The following is a 16,962-nucleotide window of genomic DNA, read 5'->3' as shown; positions in this document are numbered from 1 at the left end:
TTTTTTTTTATGACAAACATAATCCATCCTTTAGGAAAAAGTGGTTAGTGAGCAAAGCAAAAAGAAAGAATTGCACAGGGGCGCCTGGGTGGCTCAGATGGTTAAGCATCTGCCTTCGGCTCAGGTCATGATCCCAGGGTCCCGGGATCGAGCCCCATGTCTGGCTCCTGACTCGGCGGGGAGCCTGCTTCTCCCTCGCCATCTGCCTCTCCCCTGCTCATGCTCTCGCTCTCTCTCTCTGTATCTCTCTGTTTCAAATGAATAAATAAAATCTTTAAAAAAAAAAAAGAATCACACATGGTGGGAGCCATAGGACGGTAGAGAACTCAGAAGAAGGAGCAGCAGTGCCCACTGACATGGTTACAACTAGAGGAAGGCATGGGGATGGGTAAGGCCCACAGAGGAATGGCATGGAGGTACCTAACCATCAGGTGATTGGACTCATGTTTGAATACAAATGAGACCTTTTTTTTGGCTAACATACAGGAAAAACCATCATCTACTTTTTAGTATACACATTTTCAGAGCTTTCTCTATGCACAAATGCATTATACAAACATTTATATTTTTACAAAAATGGTCTGATACTGTATATGTGGTTCTGAAAACTGTTTTTTCTTTATTGTTATTTTACAGTGTACCATGAACATTTCTTCCATGCACAAGGGTGAAAATTCCCTACTGAAAGACGGAGAATACTGTAGTTGGATCAAAAGGCTGCTGGTAACAAGAGTGACACCTAAAGCAAAATATCAGCTTAAGGTTAAAGCATATAGCCTGGCAAATGCCTGCCAGGGAAAGCAGCGGCAGCAATATTCTCATTAGAGAAGTTAAAATTGAAGGCCAAAGGCATTAAAGATATGGGATATCATGTAAACCCCTTTGGCCCCTACCTCCACCCCTCACCCCCCTGACACCCCGTTGCCCCCTTGGGGCAAACGGATCCTGTACATCTCTTTGCATCCAATGAAAACCACCCATTTTCTGTTTTTTTCTTAGCTCTTCCTGAGCCCTTGACATATCTCCACATTCTCTCATCATCTCCTCACTGCCCAAGTGCCTTTCCTGTAAGTCCTCCTGATAGTCCTTGGGGGAATCATCTGTCCCCCTGTCTGTTTTTCTTTTTGCTTTCCTGGGCACGTAATCTTCAGCTGGGCGCTTTTCGGCAGCCCGTGACTCACTCTCAGGCTTTGCCAGGGATTCTGGCTTGCCCTCACTGTGTGGTTTTCCCTCATTTTCAGACTTGCCCTGCTTTTCTTGCTTTCCCTCATCTTCTGGTTGTCCCTCATCATCTGGCTGTCCCTTATTTTGGAGCTTTCCCTCATGCCCTGGCTTCCCCTCCATTTCCAGCTTTTCTTCCTCATCTGATTTTCCTTCATCTTCAGGCTCTACTTCATCTTCTGGCGTTCCCTCGATTTCCAGCTTTTCTTCATTTTCATTGTAGAGTTTTTCCATGTTGAGATTTTCCCTTCTTGTCCTTGTCCTGTGGGGTAGGGTGGGATAGGGGGTTAAGAGAAGTCAAAAGAGACAAGGGAGACTGAGGACGTGGAGGTGGAGTGCAGGTGCTGATAGTACTGGCATCCTTCCCCTTGGCTGGGTTCCCCTGACCTGCCCAAGCCCTCCAAGTGTGTCTTCTGCCCACCCTTTACCCCACAATTCATCTCACACGTGAGAGCCAACCATTTCCCTGGCAGGCCCTTTGCACCATCCCTCGGTGTGGCGGGGTGGGTGCAATATACATGGTGGTGAGATGGGCAGTGGGACCCTCAAATTCTGCCCAAACTGTGCCCTCCGCACCCTCCCCCCACCGTTCCTGTCCAGTGCCCCTCCCCCCTTTCACTCACCTGCAGGAATTCTGAACAGGTTCTTCCTCCTTTTCTAGCCTTGCAGAGTGCTGGGGACAGACAGACAGACCTACACACAGGAGACAGGGCCAGGGCCTGTGCGCTCAGCCAACTCAAGTTTCTTTCCTGAACCTGGGCCCTCCTCAGGCAACATTTCCCTCTCCTACCTCCCCCACATCCCAGCCGCCATTACTTTTCAGGCCTCAGGCTCCAAGCCAGGATGCTTTCCAAACTGTTTGGGTCTCTGTATCCCCCTCCCCTGAAGGCAAGCCGCCCACCCCCACCCCCTTTCCGCGGAGGTCAGTATTTCCTTTTAGGTGCAGAGTGTGAGAGGGGGTTATTTCTAGAATATGCCTACATTTCACTGTCGCACTGCAGGGGCGCCCCCCCATTTCAGGTCCAAAAATGCATGGAGGGCGCACAGGAGGGGCGTCGAGGAGGCGGCGGGGTGCTCCCTCCCCACCTGCCCACGTCCGCACTGAATCCCCCTCCCCACCGACCTCCCGGACCCCTCCCCGCCCTGCGCAGCTCACGGATCCTACTGCCATCCACCTCCACCCCAGCCCGGGGCCGCCAGCAGCGCCCACCTTCACACTGACCTGCGGGGCCCGGGGCAGGCCTGCGCCTCCTCGGGCTCGCCGAAGCCCGCTGGCCCCTCGCCCGCCGCCCGGGCAGCTCAGGGAGCTGGTTCCGCGCGGGCGATGGGAGCGGAGGGCGCAGGGACCGGACCGCAGGGCGGGCGAGCGGGCGGGCGCGGGGGCTGCTGCCCACGTCGGCGCCCAGCCGGTCACGTGAGCGCCGCGTCACCCGAGCTCGGTCCCCCACCCCGCCCTCTCACCCTCATCCCCAAGGGACCGAGCAACCACACATGGTGGGGGGCGGGGTGGCAAAGGGGGAATCAAGGAGAGAGCAGGAGCCCGGAGGCTTCCCAACCGCAGGTGCTTTACCTGGCGCATCTCAGGTCCTCGCACAGCATCCCTCTGCGATGTACGTCATTGCCAGGTGTGACCGCTGATCACAGGGACGGTACCCGACTTTGCCAGGAGCGCTCAGCAGCTGAGTCCCACAGGCTGCTTTCAAGACCGGCTCTGCCTGACTCCAGAGCCCAGGTAGTAGTGCCCACCGGGAAGCGGTGCTACCGCCTTGAGTAGCTGTGTTCCTGGGCCTCTTCTCTCAGTCCACACGTTCTCTCTACCTGAGAGATTTCTGTTCATTTCCCTCTAAGCACAGATGATTCTCAAATCTCCATCTCCAGGCTGTTCCCTCCCCCTGAGCCTTAGATCCCTTTCTTTGCTTTCCCACCAGCAGTATAGGAGAGTGCTTGGTTCTTCACACCTTTTCCAACATGTGTTGGAATACTTTTTCATTTTCACTAACATGATAGGTGAGTAGTAGTATCTCATGGCATTTTATTTTGCATTTTTTTGGCAATTTAAATATCACTGTAAATTGTTCACCTCTTTCCACATTTTTGTTGGGTTGTTGGTCCTTCTCTCATTTTCAGTATCCTTTATACATTAACAATATTAGGCCTTTATGTTATATATGTTGCAAATATTTACTTCCAGCTTGTTAGTTGCTTTTCTACTTTGTATATGGTGTATTTCTGCCATACATTTAAAAAGTAGTCAAATTTATCAAACTTTTCTTTTATTCCATCTAGATTTTGATTCATAATTATTTTCCTCCATGAGGTCAAAGAGGAATTCACCCATGTTTTCTTTTAGTACTCATATGGTTAACTGTATTTGTCCCAAGGGCATCTGTGGTTAGGAATAGAGGTTAAGTAATACACCAGTGCCAAACTGTGTTGAATCTACTGCTGACTCAAGGCAGCTAATCAAAGACCCAAGGCTCATTACAAGGGAAGGGATTTCCTAACAAACCATCACCCATATAATGCTGGGAACCTCAAATGTTTCAGTTTAAGGGTAATAATAAACTGGAAATAAACTAGCTCTCACAGTCTTTTAGTTTGGCCTTGCAACATCTAATTGGACTAGTAAACTTTAAGCTTTGAACAAAGATTATGGTGGTTCCAGACAGGAAGAACCCTTACAAGCCCTGACCAATGCAAATAAAATCTTCTCTGGAGTAAGTGTCCATCATCCTAGGCCCCAAATTATTTCAACAAAAAATTGTTCATGTACAAAGTCCACACAGAAAGATAACTAGGAATACAAATAAAAAAAGACATCATAAATATGAAGCGGTAGAGACAACAGCCAACACAAACAGATCCATTAGTTTTGAATTATCTGAATCATCAGATACAGACTATGAAAACACAATGCTCAGTGTATTCAGATAAATAAAATCCGATCTTGAAAATTTCAACAGGGTGCTAGAAATCAGAAAAAGTGAAAAAAAAAAGGGGGAATTCTAAAACTACCAAAAAAAAAAAACTTCAGCTGAAATTAGAAATCCAGTGGATGGCTTTAACAGCAGATTAGATGCAGCTCAAAAGAGAATTAAAGAACTAGAAATTATGTTCAGAAGAAACTATCCATAAGGCTGTACAGGTAGTCAAAAAGATGGAAAATTCAGATGGGAGGGCATGATAAGATCTAACAAATGTTTACTTGGAGTTCCAGAACGAAAAGAGAAATGGAAATGTTCAGAGGCAACCTCTGAAGAGACAACTGAGGATTTTTCAGAACTGATGAAAGACACTGATCCATAGATCTAAGAAGTCCAAGATATCCCAAACAGGATAAGAAGAAACTCACACATAGATGCATAATAGTGACCTTTCAGAGAATCAAAGACAAAGAGAAAATCATAAAAGTAGCCAGAAAAATAGAGTACACCTTGAAAGGAACAAAAGTTAGGCTGATTGATGGCTTCTTAAAAGCAACAATGGAGGTATGAAGACAGTAGAATGGTATCTTTAGCAACTTGAAAGAAAATAATTGCCAGCCAAAAAAATTAAGAACCAGGAAAAATACCCTTCAAAATTAAAGGTGAAATAAAGACCTTTACAAATAAACAAAAAAGGAGAGTTTGCCATCAGCAGGCATGAACCAAAGGAAATACTGAATGCTACAGGGCATTTTTCACGTGACAGGAAAATGATCCCAGATGGAATACTGGAGATAAGAAAGGGAAAAACAACAATTAAAAAGACAAATATGTATGTAAACTTAAATCAATACTACATAAAACTAGAATGTTAATTCATATCAACAAATGACATATGAGTCAAGAGGGCTAAAGTAAAAGTACAAAATTAATATTAGCCTTTGATTAAGTCAAGACTGTATGCTCTAATTGCCAGAAAGCCATTAAGGTAAAACTTTTAAGCTAATAGAGGGGCAAAAATAAGAAAATAATCCTAAAGAAGAGAAAACTAACATACATCAGATGGGACATAGAAAAGGAACTTGCTTACAATGGTTAACTTACATCTATTAATATCAGTGAGTACATTAAATATAAATGGTTTACATGAAGCAATTAAAAGAAAGATTTTCAGACGAAAAAACACAATGTTATACTCTTTACAAAAGACATCTGAAATATAAAAATACATAAAGACTGAAAGTAAAAGTATAGAAGAAAATTATAACATGAAAATAATAACCAAAAGGAAACCATTGTAGTTAAATAACAAAATAGACTTCAAAGCAAAAAGCGTTACAAACCATAACAAGTGTCACTTTATGGTATTTTAAAATTTATATGCACTTATTAGATTGACCTCAAAATAAATAAATCAAAATTTGACAGAACTACAAGGAGAAATGAATCTTCCATTTTAGCATTAACACTTCTATCTCTGTAACTGTGGAAATATTTAAAGTGTTGAAAGGAAAAAAAAACCCACCAAATTAAAATTTTATATTCAGCAAAATTGTCCTTCAAAAGTGAAGGAGAAATAAAGATTTTTCTCAGACAAACAAAAACTGATGACCAGCAAACCTTCCCTTAAAGAAATGTTAAAAACTTTTCTCTAGACAAAAGAAAATTGATCAGCAACTCAAAATAGGTCAGCAACTCAAATCTTCATAAAGAACAGTGGAAGGGAATACATGAAAGTATAATGAAATTGTTTCCTTTTTCTTATTCTTAAGTGATACAAAAGATAAATGTTTAAAGTACTAATATTAACAATATATTTAGTGATTATAGCATATGAATAATGAATACTCTGTAATAGGGTACCTATACTACATATAAGTGAAGCAGAAGATTGTTTTTTGAAAGTAAACCTAGTTAAAAATATATATTGTAAAATTGAGGGAAATCACTAAAAATTTTTTTAAAAGAAATATAATTGATACACTAAGAGAAGACAAATGGAATCATGTAAAATACTCAGAACTAGAGAAGGCAGAAAAAGCAGCCTTGGAAACAAATGGAAAACAGTTACACATTGTTGATACTAATCCAAATATATATCAAGAATCATTTTAAATATGAATGCTCCAAATACCCCCACTAAAGACAGAAATTGTCAGAATGGACAAATAAAATCCAACTATATGTTTTGGACAAGAGGCCCATTTTAAAAGTAAAGACTGGGTGCTTGGGTGGCTCAGTCGGTTAAGCATCTGCCTTCGCCTCAGGTCAGGATCCCGGGGTCCTGGGATCAAGTCTTGCAACGGGCTCCTTGCTCAGCGGGGAGCCTGCTTCTCCCTCTGCCTGCCGATCCCCCTGCTTGTGCTGACAAATAAATAAATAAAGTCTTTAAAATAAATAAACAAATAAACAAAGACTCTGAAAGTTTACAAGGAAAGCAATGGAGAAAGATATATACCACCATATATACTAATCAAAAGAAATATGGACAAAAAAGGATGCTGGAGGGGCGCCTGGCTGGCTCAGTGGGTACAGTATTTGACTCTTAATCTTGGGGGCATGAATTCAAGCCCCACAGTGGGCACAGAGCCTACAAAAAAAATGCTGGAATAGCTATATAATTTCAGATAAAGCAGACTTGAGAACAATTAAAGTATCAGAGATAAAAAAAAGGCACTACATAATGACAAAGGGATCAATTATGGAAAAAACCAAACACATAATAATCCTAAATACGTATGTACCTAACAAAAGTGTCAAAATATATGAGGCAAAAACTGATAAAACAGAAAGGAGAAACAGACAAATCTATTATTAGAGTTGCAGACTTCAACACACCCCAGTCAGTAATTGACAGATTAAGCAGGCAAAATATCTGTACGGATATAGTTGACCTGAACAGCACTATTAATCAACTTGATCTAAATGGCATTTATAGAACATTCCATCCAATATCAGAACACATTTTTTTTCAAGTTCACATAGAACATTCACTAAGAGTCCATATTCTAGGCCATTAAATACACCTTAGCAAATTTAAAAGAACAGAAATCATAAAAGTATGCTCTCATTGGAATTAAAGTAGAAATCAGCAACAGAAAGATGGAAAAACACAAAAATTTGGAAATTAACACAATTCTAAACACATGAGTCAAGGAAAAATTCAAGAGAAATGCAAAAATATTTTGAACTAAATGAAAATAAAATTAACCTATCAAAACTTTGGGGATATAGAAAAAGTAGTGCTTAGAAGGAAATTTCTAGCTTAAATGCGTATGTGAGAAAATGAAAAAGATCTAACATCTATAATCTAAGCCTGCTTCTCCCTCTCCCACTCCCCCTGCTTGTGTTCCCTCTCTCACTGTTTCCCCAGGAGTGGGAGAGGGAGAAGCAGGCCTCCCGCCGAGCAGGGTGCCGGATGCGGGGCTCGATCCCAGGACCCTGGGATCATGACCCGAGCCGAAGGCAGACACTTAATGACTGAGCCACCCAGGCACCCCCCTTCATTATCTTCTTAATGTCCATGGAATCACTAGTGATAACCTCACTTTCATTTCTGATTTTGTTAATTTGGATCTCCTTTCTGTTTTCTATAACCTAAGTGTTCTCTTCAGGAAACTAAAGAAAGAGTAATTTTAAGCCTAGTGCAAGCAGAAGAAAAGAAATTAATAATTAGTAATCAATACAAGTAAAACAGGAAAAAATAGGAAAAAAAATCAACAAAACCAAAAGCTGATTCTTTGAAAACGTAAAAAAATTGATAAATCTCTTGCCAGGATAATCAAGAAAACAGAAAATTTTAAAGATTTTATTTATTTGACAGAGAGAGACACAGTGAGAGAGGGAACACAGCACGGGGAGAGGGAGAGGGAGAACCAGGCTTCCCGCGGAGCAGGGAGCCCAATGCAGGGCTCCATCCCAGGACCCCGGGATCATGACCCAAGCCGAAGGCAGACGCTTAACAACTGAGCCACCCAGGCGCCCCAGATAAATAAAATCTTTAAAAAAAAAAGAAGATAATGAAGGAATTCTATTAACAACTCTATGCCTACAAATTTGATAACTTAGATACAATGAACCAATCTCCTTCAATGATACAAACTACTAAAACTCACACAAGGAGAGAACAATAACCTAAATAGCCCTGTATCTATTAAAGAAATTGAATCAATAATTCATAACCTCCCAAAGATAGAAATCACCAAGACCAAATTCTACCAAACATTTAAGCATCACCAGTAAACATTTAGAGATCACTAGGGAATTCTACCACACATTTGGGTAAGAAATAATACCAATTCTCCACAATGCCTTCCATAAAACAGAAGTAGAGCGAACGTTTGATTTATTCTCTGAGGCCAATATTACCCTAATTCCAAAACCAGATAGAAGGCATTATAAGAAAGGAAAACTACAGACCAGTATCTCTCATGAACACAAACACAAAATCCTCAACAAAGTATCACAAAATCGAATCCAACAATGTATAAAAATTATGCACCTAACAAGTGGAATTTATTGTAGGCATGCAAAGCTGATTTAACATTTGAAAATAAATCAGTGTAATCCACCACATAAACAGACTAAATAAGATATATCATATGATCTTATCACTTGATACAGAAAAAGTATATGACAGAATCCAACACCCATTTATGATAAATGTTCTCAAAATAGAATTAGAGAGGAACACCTCAATTTAATAAAGAATATCTACAGGAAACCTGTAACAACATACTTAACGGTGAGGAGGACGCTTCATCCTAATATCAGGAACAAGGCAAGGTATTCTTTTCTCATTGCTCCTATTAAACATCATCCTGGAAGTCCTAGCTAGTGCAATAACACACACAAAAAAAGGAAATAAAACATAAACAGATTGGAATGGAGGAAATAATACTGTCTCTTTGCAGATGACATGATTGTCTATGTAGAAATGCCACAGCACTGACAAACTTCCTGGCTACAAGATCTGTAAGGCTGTAAAGCTAATATACAAAAGTCAATTGCTTTCTTATATGCCAGCAATGAACTGGAATTTGAAATTTAAAAATATCATAAAAAATAGTACTCCCCAGGGGCGCCTGGGTGGCTCAGTCGTTAAGCGTCTGCCTTCGGCTCGGGTCATGATCCCTGGCTCCTGGGATCAAGCCCCGCATCGGGCTCCCTGCTCTGCAGGAAGCCTGCTTCTCCCTCTCCCACTCCCCCTGCTTGTGTTCCCTCTCTCGCTGTCTCTGTCAAATAAATAAATAAATCTTTTAAAAAAAAAAAGTACTCCCCCAAATGCAGAATGCGCCTAAAGAATCTAAGTGTATTACAAATATATGAAACAACCCCACTGAAAGGGATGGAGGAATAAGGTGTTGACATAGGGTAACTTTGGGAGTGGAGTCTATAAAACTAAAGGCAAAAATTTGTCTCTATATAAATAAATATATAAAAATAATTGAAGATGAAAACATATATAAACATGCACATATACGCACGGGTTATTATGTATCAGTAGATCTCCTTGCTGTCAACTGTGAGGGCCTAGAAGCAATGATACCCCAATAGTAATGAGTACCCTTAGCACCCAGATCTTGGTTTTGATACCATTCTCTAACCAAAGGTACCAGGGCCCCTTGGAGAAATGGCAAATTCTAGGACTTGGACAGGAACTATACAAGACTACACCATCTTGTAGTGCCAGAAAGTGTTACACACACACATACACGTGCATGCCTGCACACATACACACACAGTGATGGGAGGAGGTATGTTAAATAAATACAAGAGCCAAGTGAAAGAGCTCGCAATGGCCAAGTTGGAACAATTAGAGCAATGAAAGTATGTGAAGTAGTATTAGATTATAATCCAAAGTATAAAATATTGATTGCTGGATCGTAAGGTAGTTATATTTTAACTTTCTGAGGAACAATGGAATATTCCTCAGCCATAAAAAAAGAATGAAATCTTGCCATTTGCACCAAAGTATAATGCTAAGTGAAGTCAGTCAGTTAGAGAAAGACAAATACCATATGCTTTCACTCATATTTGGAACTTAAGAAACCAAAGGGAAAAAAAGGAGAGAGAGAGAGACATAGCAAGAAACAGACTCTTAATTATAGAGAACAATCTGATGGTTACCAGAGGGGAGGGTGGTGTGGGGATGGGTTAAATAGGTGATGGGGGATCAAGGAGTGCATTTGTCATGATGAGCACTGGGTGATGTATGGAATTGTTGAATTACTATGTTGTATACCTGAACTAATATAACATTGTATGGTAACTAATTGGAATTAAAATTAAAACTTAAAGAGTCCATACTGATACCCTCAAGTAGGTGGAACCTAACATCCCACTCATTCCTTCTCAAGTATGGGCTGTGCATAGTGACTTTCTTCCAAAGAGTACAGTATGGAAAGGGAGAAATGAGTAACTTTACCATGGTGAATCCTGACAAACACTACCTCAGCCAGGTCATGAAAGTTAACAACAGTGGTAATATTGATAGTATGTACCCTTTTTTAAAAAAGTAAACTAGACACCCAACGTGGGCCTTGAACTCATGACCCCAACATCAAGAATCACATGTTCCATGGACTGAACCAGCCAGGCACCCTGTTTACACGTACCCTTTATATAATGTAGTGAGTATAGCACTTACCTATCTGGTCCTCTTCCCAAAAGCACTTAATGCCTGTGTAACCACAAGAAAAAAATCAAGCAAACTTGAATTGTGGGACATTATACAAAATACCTGACCAGTACTTCTCAAAAGTGTCAAAAACAGGGAAAGTGAGAAACTGTCACAGCCAAGAGGAGCCTATGGAGACAAGATGACTAAATGTAAGGTGGTAACCTGGATAGGATCCTGGAACAGAAAAAGGACATTAGGGAAAAACTGAGGGAATTTAATATGTACTTTGGTAAATAATAATCTATCAAAATTGGTTGTGACAAATGCACCATACTAATGTAAGATGTTAATAGAGGATACTGTGAATGGGGTATACAGAAACTGTACTAGCTTTGCAATAATTCTGAAAGTCATTAACTCCTAAAATAAAAGTTTATTAAAAAAAACACTAAAAGCAAATAAAAGACTAATGAAGAGCTGGGGCGGGGGGTGGGCGGGGGGTGGGAATCACATAGGTAGATGGATCTGTTGAAATGGTAAGGCAGGGCTTAACAGGAACTTCCTGAGAGACAATTCCTCCTAAGAAAAAAGTGTCAGCAGACAAGAGATTAACAGGTGAGAATAGCACAGCATCTGGCCACTCAGATTTTTCTGGCTCAATCTCCAGTATCAAAATCCAGTGAAGATAGTTGTATGGAAAACCACACACAAACTGACAAAAATTCCGGAAAGGAGTGTTTTCTAAAAACTTTATATCAAGGCCCAATGACAACTGGGTACTACCCACCTGAATTAGGGTAACTCTGCCGTAGGTAGAGAAGAATTCTCCACCTTTCTGTTGAGACAGTGTTGCTTTAGTCCATCATGGTCTCCAGCCCACCAGCAGCAGGGGGGGCTTCAGGAGGGTACAGAGCCCCTGAGAACGGGCACAGTGCCCAAGACACATGGCATTACCCAGGGGAGAGTGGCACCCACCTTTTATCTGACTTATTCCTGGACACAAGTGAGACCTCATACCTCCCCCAAACATCTAACAGAATTCTGGTTCTGCTAGTGCAAGGCAAAGGGTAGGAGACAGCTCAACACAGCTCATACTCATTTCCTCATCTGATCTTCTCCACAACCCTGGAAGGCAAGTTTACCCCATTCGACAGATGACAAGACTGTTTGTTACAGCAATAGATTTGTAGTATCGGCCAGGTTGAGTCTTCTAGCTTCCAGTCTCAAAGACAAGTTTTACGAAACATTTTATATCCTGACCAAGAATTTTCAGTGTCTCCACTGCATTTATGAGCAATCTGAACAGTTATTTTGATCGCTTGGTATATACTGTTTTCATGATGAAAGTAATCTATGTTTTTTAGGAGAAAATATACAAGGAACAAAAAAGAATAGGAAAAAAAAAATCACCCACAGATCACCAGGACATAGCTTTCAGAGTTTCCTCTGTACATAGATCACTAGGGTAAATACCTTTGTAGTTTTACAAAAATGGACTGATGCTATATATGGTTCACCAAACTTTTTTCTTTTTAATTTTACAATATGCCATAAACATTTTCCCATGCAAAGGACAAAAATCTGCTACTGAAACATCGAAGGCTGCAGTTGGATAACAGAGTGATAGCTAAAGCAAGTATCAGCATAAGGTTAAAGCACAGGGCCTGGGCAAATGCCTGCCAGGGGCACTACACAAAAGGAATGTCTTCAAAGCCCCTCTGTGGGGCCCTGCACCCACCCCTGAGTTCCCTTGGGCCCCTCGGGTGGAAGGGGTCCTGTAAACTTTTTTGCATCCACATAAACCCCCCCAATTTCTGTCTGGTTTTCTTCACCTCGTCCTCCACCCTGGCCATCTCGTCAAATTCTCTTATCATCTCCTCATTGCTCAAATGCATATCATGTATGGCCTCCTTATATTCCTTGAGGCACTGAGCCAGCCCCTTGTTGGTTTTTCTTTTGGCCTTCCTGGGTACATCATCCCCAGCTGGGCGCTTTCCTGCAACCCTTGATTCGATGGCTGGCTTTTCTTCTTTTGGCTTTTCCTCATTCACTGGCTTTCCCTCATTCTCTGATTTTTCTTCTTTTGGCTTTCCCTCACTCACTGGTTTTCCTTCTTCTTTTGGCTTTCCCTCACTCACTGGTTTTCCTTCTTCTTTTGGCTTTCCCTCGCTCACTGGTTTTCCCTCTTCTTTTGGCTTTCCCTCACTTACTGGTTTTCCTTCTTCTTTTGGCTTTCCCTCGATCACTGGCTTTCCCTCGCTCTCTGGCTTTCCCTCGCTCTCTGGCTTTCCCTCGATCACTGGCTTTCCCTCGCTCTCTGGCTTTCCTTCGATCACTGGCTTTCCCTCGATCACTGGCTTTCCTTCGATCACTGGCTTTCCCTCGCTCTCTGGCTTTCCCTCGATCACTGGTTTTCCCTCGCTTTCTGGCTTCCCCCCCATCCCTGGGTTTCCCTCCATCCCTGGGTTTCCCTCCATCCCTGGGTTTCCCTCCATCTCTGGGTTTCCCTCCATCCCTGGCTTTCCCTCCATCTCTGGCTTTCCCTCGCTCTCTGGCTTTCCCTCGCTCTCTGGCTTTCCATCTTTTGGCTTTGTCATACTCTCTGGCTTTTCTTTATCCTTTAGTATTTCCTCATCTTCTGTCATTCTCTCGTTTTCTAACTTTTCCTTGTCTTCCAAAGTACAAGCTACTTCTGGCTTTTCCGCATCCTGTGACTGTTCTTTGTATTCCATCTTTTCTTCATTCTCAGTCATTCCTTCATTTTCACTGCAGAGTTTTTCCATGTTGAGATCTCCCCTCCTTTTCCTGTCCTGGGGTGGGGAGGAAGAGGAGACAAAGAGGAGACAAGGGAAACTGAGGGCTTGGGGGTGGAATGCAAGTCTGGATAGTACAGGCATCTCTCCCCTTGTCAGGGTTCCCCTGACCTGGCCCGCCTTTAAGTGTGCTTTCTGCCCACCCTCTCCCCTCACACACGTTAGCCAACCATTTCTGACAGGCCCTGCCATTTTCTCTACGTTTGCTCAGCACGGCAGAATGTGTATAAACGCGTTAGGAGGTGGGCAGTGGCGCCCCATATTCTGTGGGTGCTGTACCCTCCACACTCGCCACCCCTCTGGGTCCCTGTCCAGAGACCCCCTTCCTTCACTGACCTGCAGGGATTCTGAACAGATTCCTCCTCCTTTTCTAGCTTTGCAGAGTGCTGAGAACAGACACGCAGACCTGCAGACAGACAGGAGACAGAGGCTGCGCGTTTGGGTGGATGCACAGCAACTCGGCCCCTTTCCTGCATCCCGGCCCCCCTCATCCAACGTTTCCCTCCCCCACCTCCTCCGCCCCCCGCACCCCAGCCGCCATTTCTTTTCACGCCTCGGGCGCCAGACCAGGATGTTTTCCAAACTAATTTTGGATCTCTTGTGTCCTTCTCCCCCGGAGGCAACTCGCCTCCCCACCCTCGAGGTCAACTTTTTTTCTCTACGCATGGAGTGGTAGAGGGGGTTTATTTCCACTGTCTCACCGGTGGGGCGCCCCTCAGCTCACCAGCTCCGGCTCCAAAATGGACGGAGGGCAGCGAGAAGGAGGTGAGGCGAAAAGGGGCCACGGGCACTAGGGGTGTCCGCTCTTCCCCCCCCTCCGCCGATTGGTCGCTAGCTCCCCCTTAGCCATTTTCCCACCGCCATCTCTATCTACACTCCGGCCAGCTTCCCTCAACCCGGACCCCATCCCCACCCTTTTTCCTCTCCGTGTTCGTGCCTCACCCCCCATTCCAGGGTTCCGCAGGCGGCGACGAAGGCCCTCACACTTACCTGAAAGAACCTGGAGCAATTAGGAGCTCGCAGACCGCTCCGGATCCGACCGCAGGGGAAGAGGGCGGGCTCGCGGAGTGGTGCCCACATCTGCGCCCCGGCGGTCACGTGAGCGCCGCGTCACCCGAGCTCGCCCCCCTCCCCCCGCCGCCCCGCCCACCGGCCGGCGACTGCCAGTCACCCCACTGCTCTCTGGAGCGCTTCCCCTCTCACCTCTCTGGGCCCTTTTGTCCTTTTTCTCTTCTTGAGGTGGTCAAAGGAATAATTTTAATAAAAACCACAGAGGCTTTTTTTAATGGGTTGGGCGGTCGGGGGAGGAGTCTTGACCGTGTTGCTCTTAATTTCCATTGAAAGAACTAGAGCCAGCCAATGAAATCGTATGACTGTGAACTTTAATGTGGTACATAGAATATTGCACTTTATTTTTTATTTTAAATTTTTAAAGATGTATTTATTTATTTGGGGAGGGAGGGGCAGAGGGAAAGAGAATCTCCAGCAGACTCCCGGTTGAGCTCCGAGCCCATGCAGGGCTCCTTCGCACCACCCTGAGATCAGGACCTGAGCAAAAATCAAGTCTGAGGCTTAACGGACTGAGCCACCCAGGTGCCCCAGAATATTACACTTTAGAAAAAATTAGGAAAAATGTTCCCCTCGAGATAAAATTGTTCCTTTTTCCTGACATGCGCAAACATAAATTTTCTAATTATTTAAATCTAAAAATAAAATTATATTTGAAGCAGAATAAAGGAACAATTAATTTTTTTTATAAGGGAGAGACTAAATATACAACGGACAATGACCTGACCATACATGACAATAGAACTGGGACCCACAACCTCTGCAGCAAGCAGGCCAGGAAACCAAACCATAGCCTCTGAAGCAATCTTCAGGACTTGATCAATGACTGCCAACCTTGCTATTTTTGCCTCCCCCCCCCCCCCGCAAGAGAAATCCAAATATCCTCTCCAAACCAATCATATAAGATGGCCTGCTTTTAGCTAGCCTGCTTCCAGCTTCCCCACGCCAACAACTTCCAGTTAGAGAATACTTAAAGTCTTCTCTTTGGTTCGAGCTAAAGCTTTTCCACTCCCCAGAGACTTTCAGTCTCTGCCAAACACAAGTAATGGTGGCCGACTCCCTTGTTATAACAAGTTCTGAATAAGTAGTCTCTGTTGTAAGTTTTTTGTGTGGAAGGCCTTTAAAAATATAATAACAAAGACATGAACAATTAAGGAAAACGTTGATAGATTTGACTACCTGAAAATGTGTACCAATTTCTTAAGGGATTGGGGACACATGCACTCTTCCCTGTTCTTGGTGAGTGGGACGGTAAAAAAGTGTTCTGAAAAGTAAGCTGGTAAATTGTTTTAAAATAAAAATGTTTGATATTTTGGTTCAGTAATTCCACTTCTAATATTTACCCATGGAGAGAATTAATGATGTGCTAAAATATAATCTTATGTTTTAAAAAATGCTTTGTATTATAAAAATTCCCATAATAGCTGTTTATTATGCATTTATTCTTTGCTGGAACTAGGGCTACAGTATTAATTATGTAGGCTTTGTTTACAATGAAAAAAATGGAATATCACAATTGTCTATCAGTACAAATTTAGTTACATAATCTTATTAATACATTTGTTTACATTTGGTTAAAAAAATAATTAAAATGTTGGGTTCTAAATACACAGTAGAAATTATTAACTATTTATAATCCCCAATTACTATGGGTGTTGGGACACAAAGGATAACCACAGGATGTGGTATTGACCTCTAGAGAATGCCACCTATGTGCCAGGAACTGTGTTAGCTACTTTATCTTACCTGCTGCAGAATTCATTTATACCTGATAAAGGAACTCACACTTCAAAGAAGCAGAATGATTTATAAAGCTATAAGCTTAACTCAGTGTGATATTGGAATAAGCATAGCAGGAGGAATAAAACACAGAGATCCCACTAATATACCCAAGTATAAAGGTTTTTAGTATGTGATAAGAATCCATCTCTGGTCAGTAGTGAAAAATAGGTTATTATGGAAATTATATTTGTATAATTAAATAGTTAAAGAAAAATGAAGATCCTTATTTTCTGACATACTATCAAGTTCTTATAGGCCAGTACAATGAAATAAAAGGCATCCAGATTGTAAGGAAAGAAATAAAACTTCCTTTATTTGCAGATGGCAAGACCTTGTATGTAGAAAATCCCAAGAAGTCCACTAAAGAACTATGAGAACTAATAAATGAGTTCAGATCAATATATAAAAATCAATTATATTTCTATATGCTAGCAGTGAATGATTTAAAATGGAAAGTAAGAAAACATTTCCATTTAAAATAGCATCAAAAACAACAAAACACTTAGAAATAAATTTATTAAAAAGTCTAAGA

The 16,962-nt window shown here is 42.3% G+C and overlaps 2 protein-coding genes across 5 annotated transcripts; both read right to left on the bottom strand.

Annotated features, from left to right (window-relative positions):
• Positions 1 to 594: 594 nt before the first annotated feature.
• On the bottom strand, positions 595 to 3,155 carry LOC116628528 (transcription elongation factor A protein-like 3). Of its 3 annotated transcripts, none has more exons than XM_032398915.1 (3): positions 2,792 to 3,155; positions 1,845 to 1,914; positions 595 to 1,483 (listed from the first exon to the last, which is right to left on the bottom strand). In XM_032398915.1, exon 3 carries the CDS (start codon positions 1,453 to 1,455, stop codon positions 853 to 855), a length of 603 nt encoding a protein of 200 aa, XP_032254806.1. In that variant the 5' UTR covers positions 1,456 to 1,483; positions 1,845 to 1,914; positions 2,792 to 3,155; the 3' UTR covers positions 595 to 852. The 3 variants fall into 3 exon arrangements, with proteins under 3 accessions (XP_032254806.1, XP_032254805.1, XP_032254804.1); XM_032398914.1 differs by lacking the exon at positions 2,792 to 3,155 and adding an exon at positions 2,432 to 2,615; XM_032398913.1 differs by lacking the exon at positions 2,792 to 3,155 and adding an exon at positions 2,444 to 2,615.
• Positions 3,156 to 12,274: 9,119 nt separating this feature from the next.
• Positions 12,275 to 14,722, bottom strand: LOC116628546 (transcription elongation factor A protein-like 4). 2 transcript variants are annotated; one of them, XM_032398931.1, is made up of 3 exons: positions 14,571 to 14,722; positions 13,917 to 13,986; positions 12,275 to 13,577 (listed from the first exon to the last, which is right to left on the bottom strand). In XM_032398931.1, exon 3 carries the CDS (start codon positions 13,548 to 13,550, stop codon positions 12,456 to 12,458), a length of 1,095 nt encoding a protein of 364 aa, XP_032254822.1. In that variant the 5' UTR covers positions 13,551 to 13,577; positions 13,917 to 13,986; positions 14,571 to 14,722; the 3' UTR covers positions 12,275 to 12,455. The 2 variants fall into 2 exon arrangements, with proteins under 2 accessions (XP_032254822.1, XP_032254823.1); XM_032398932.1 differs by having other exon boundaries at positions 12,275 to 13,572; positions 14,571 to 14,682.
• Between the last annotated feature and the right edge of the window lie 2,240 nt (positions 14,723 to 16,962).

Source organism: Phoca vitulina, unplaced genomic scaffold (assembly GCF_004348235.1).
Source record: "Phoca vitulina isolate PV1807 unplaced genomic scaffold, GSC_HSeal_1.0 scaffold122, whole genome shotgun sequence".
Taxonomy (NCBI): Eukaryota; Metazoa; Chordata; class Mammalia; order Carnivora; family Phocidae; genus Phoca; species Phoca vitulina.
Note: the sequence above shows the minus strand (reverse complement) of the source record. Positions and strands in the feature narration are given on the sequence as shown.

Coding starts and splice junctions, on each gene's coding strand:
- LOC116628528 (XM_032398915.1), bottom strand. CDS start 1,455: ATGGAAAAACTCTACAATGAAAATGAAGAAAAGCTGGAAATCGAGGGA.
- LOC116628546 (XM_032398931.1), bottom strand. CDS start 13,550: ATGGAAAAACTCTGCAGTGAAAATGAAGGAATGACTGAGAATGAAGAA.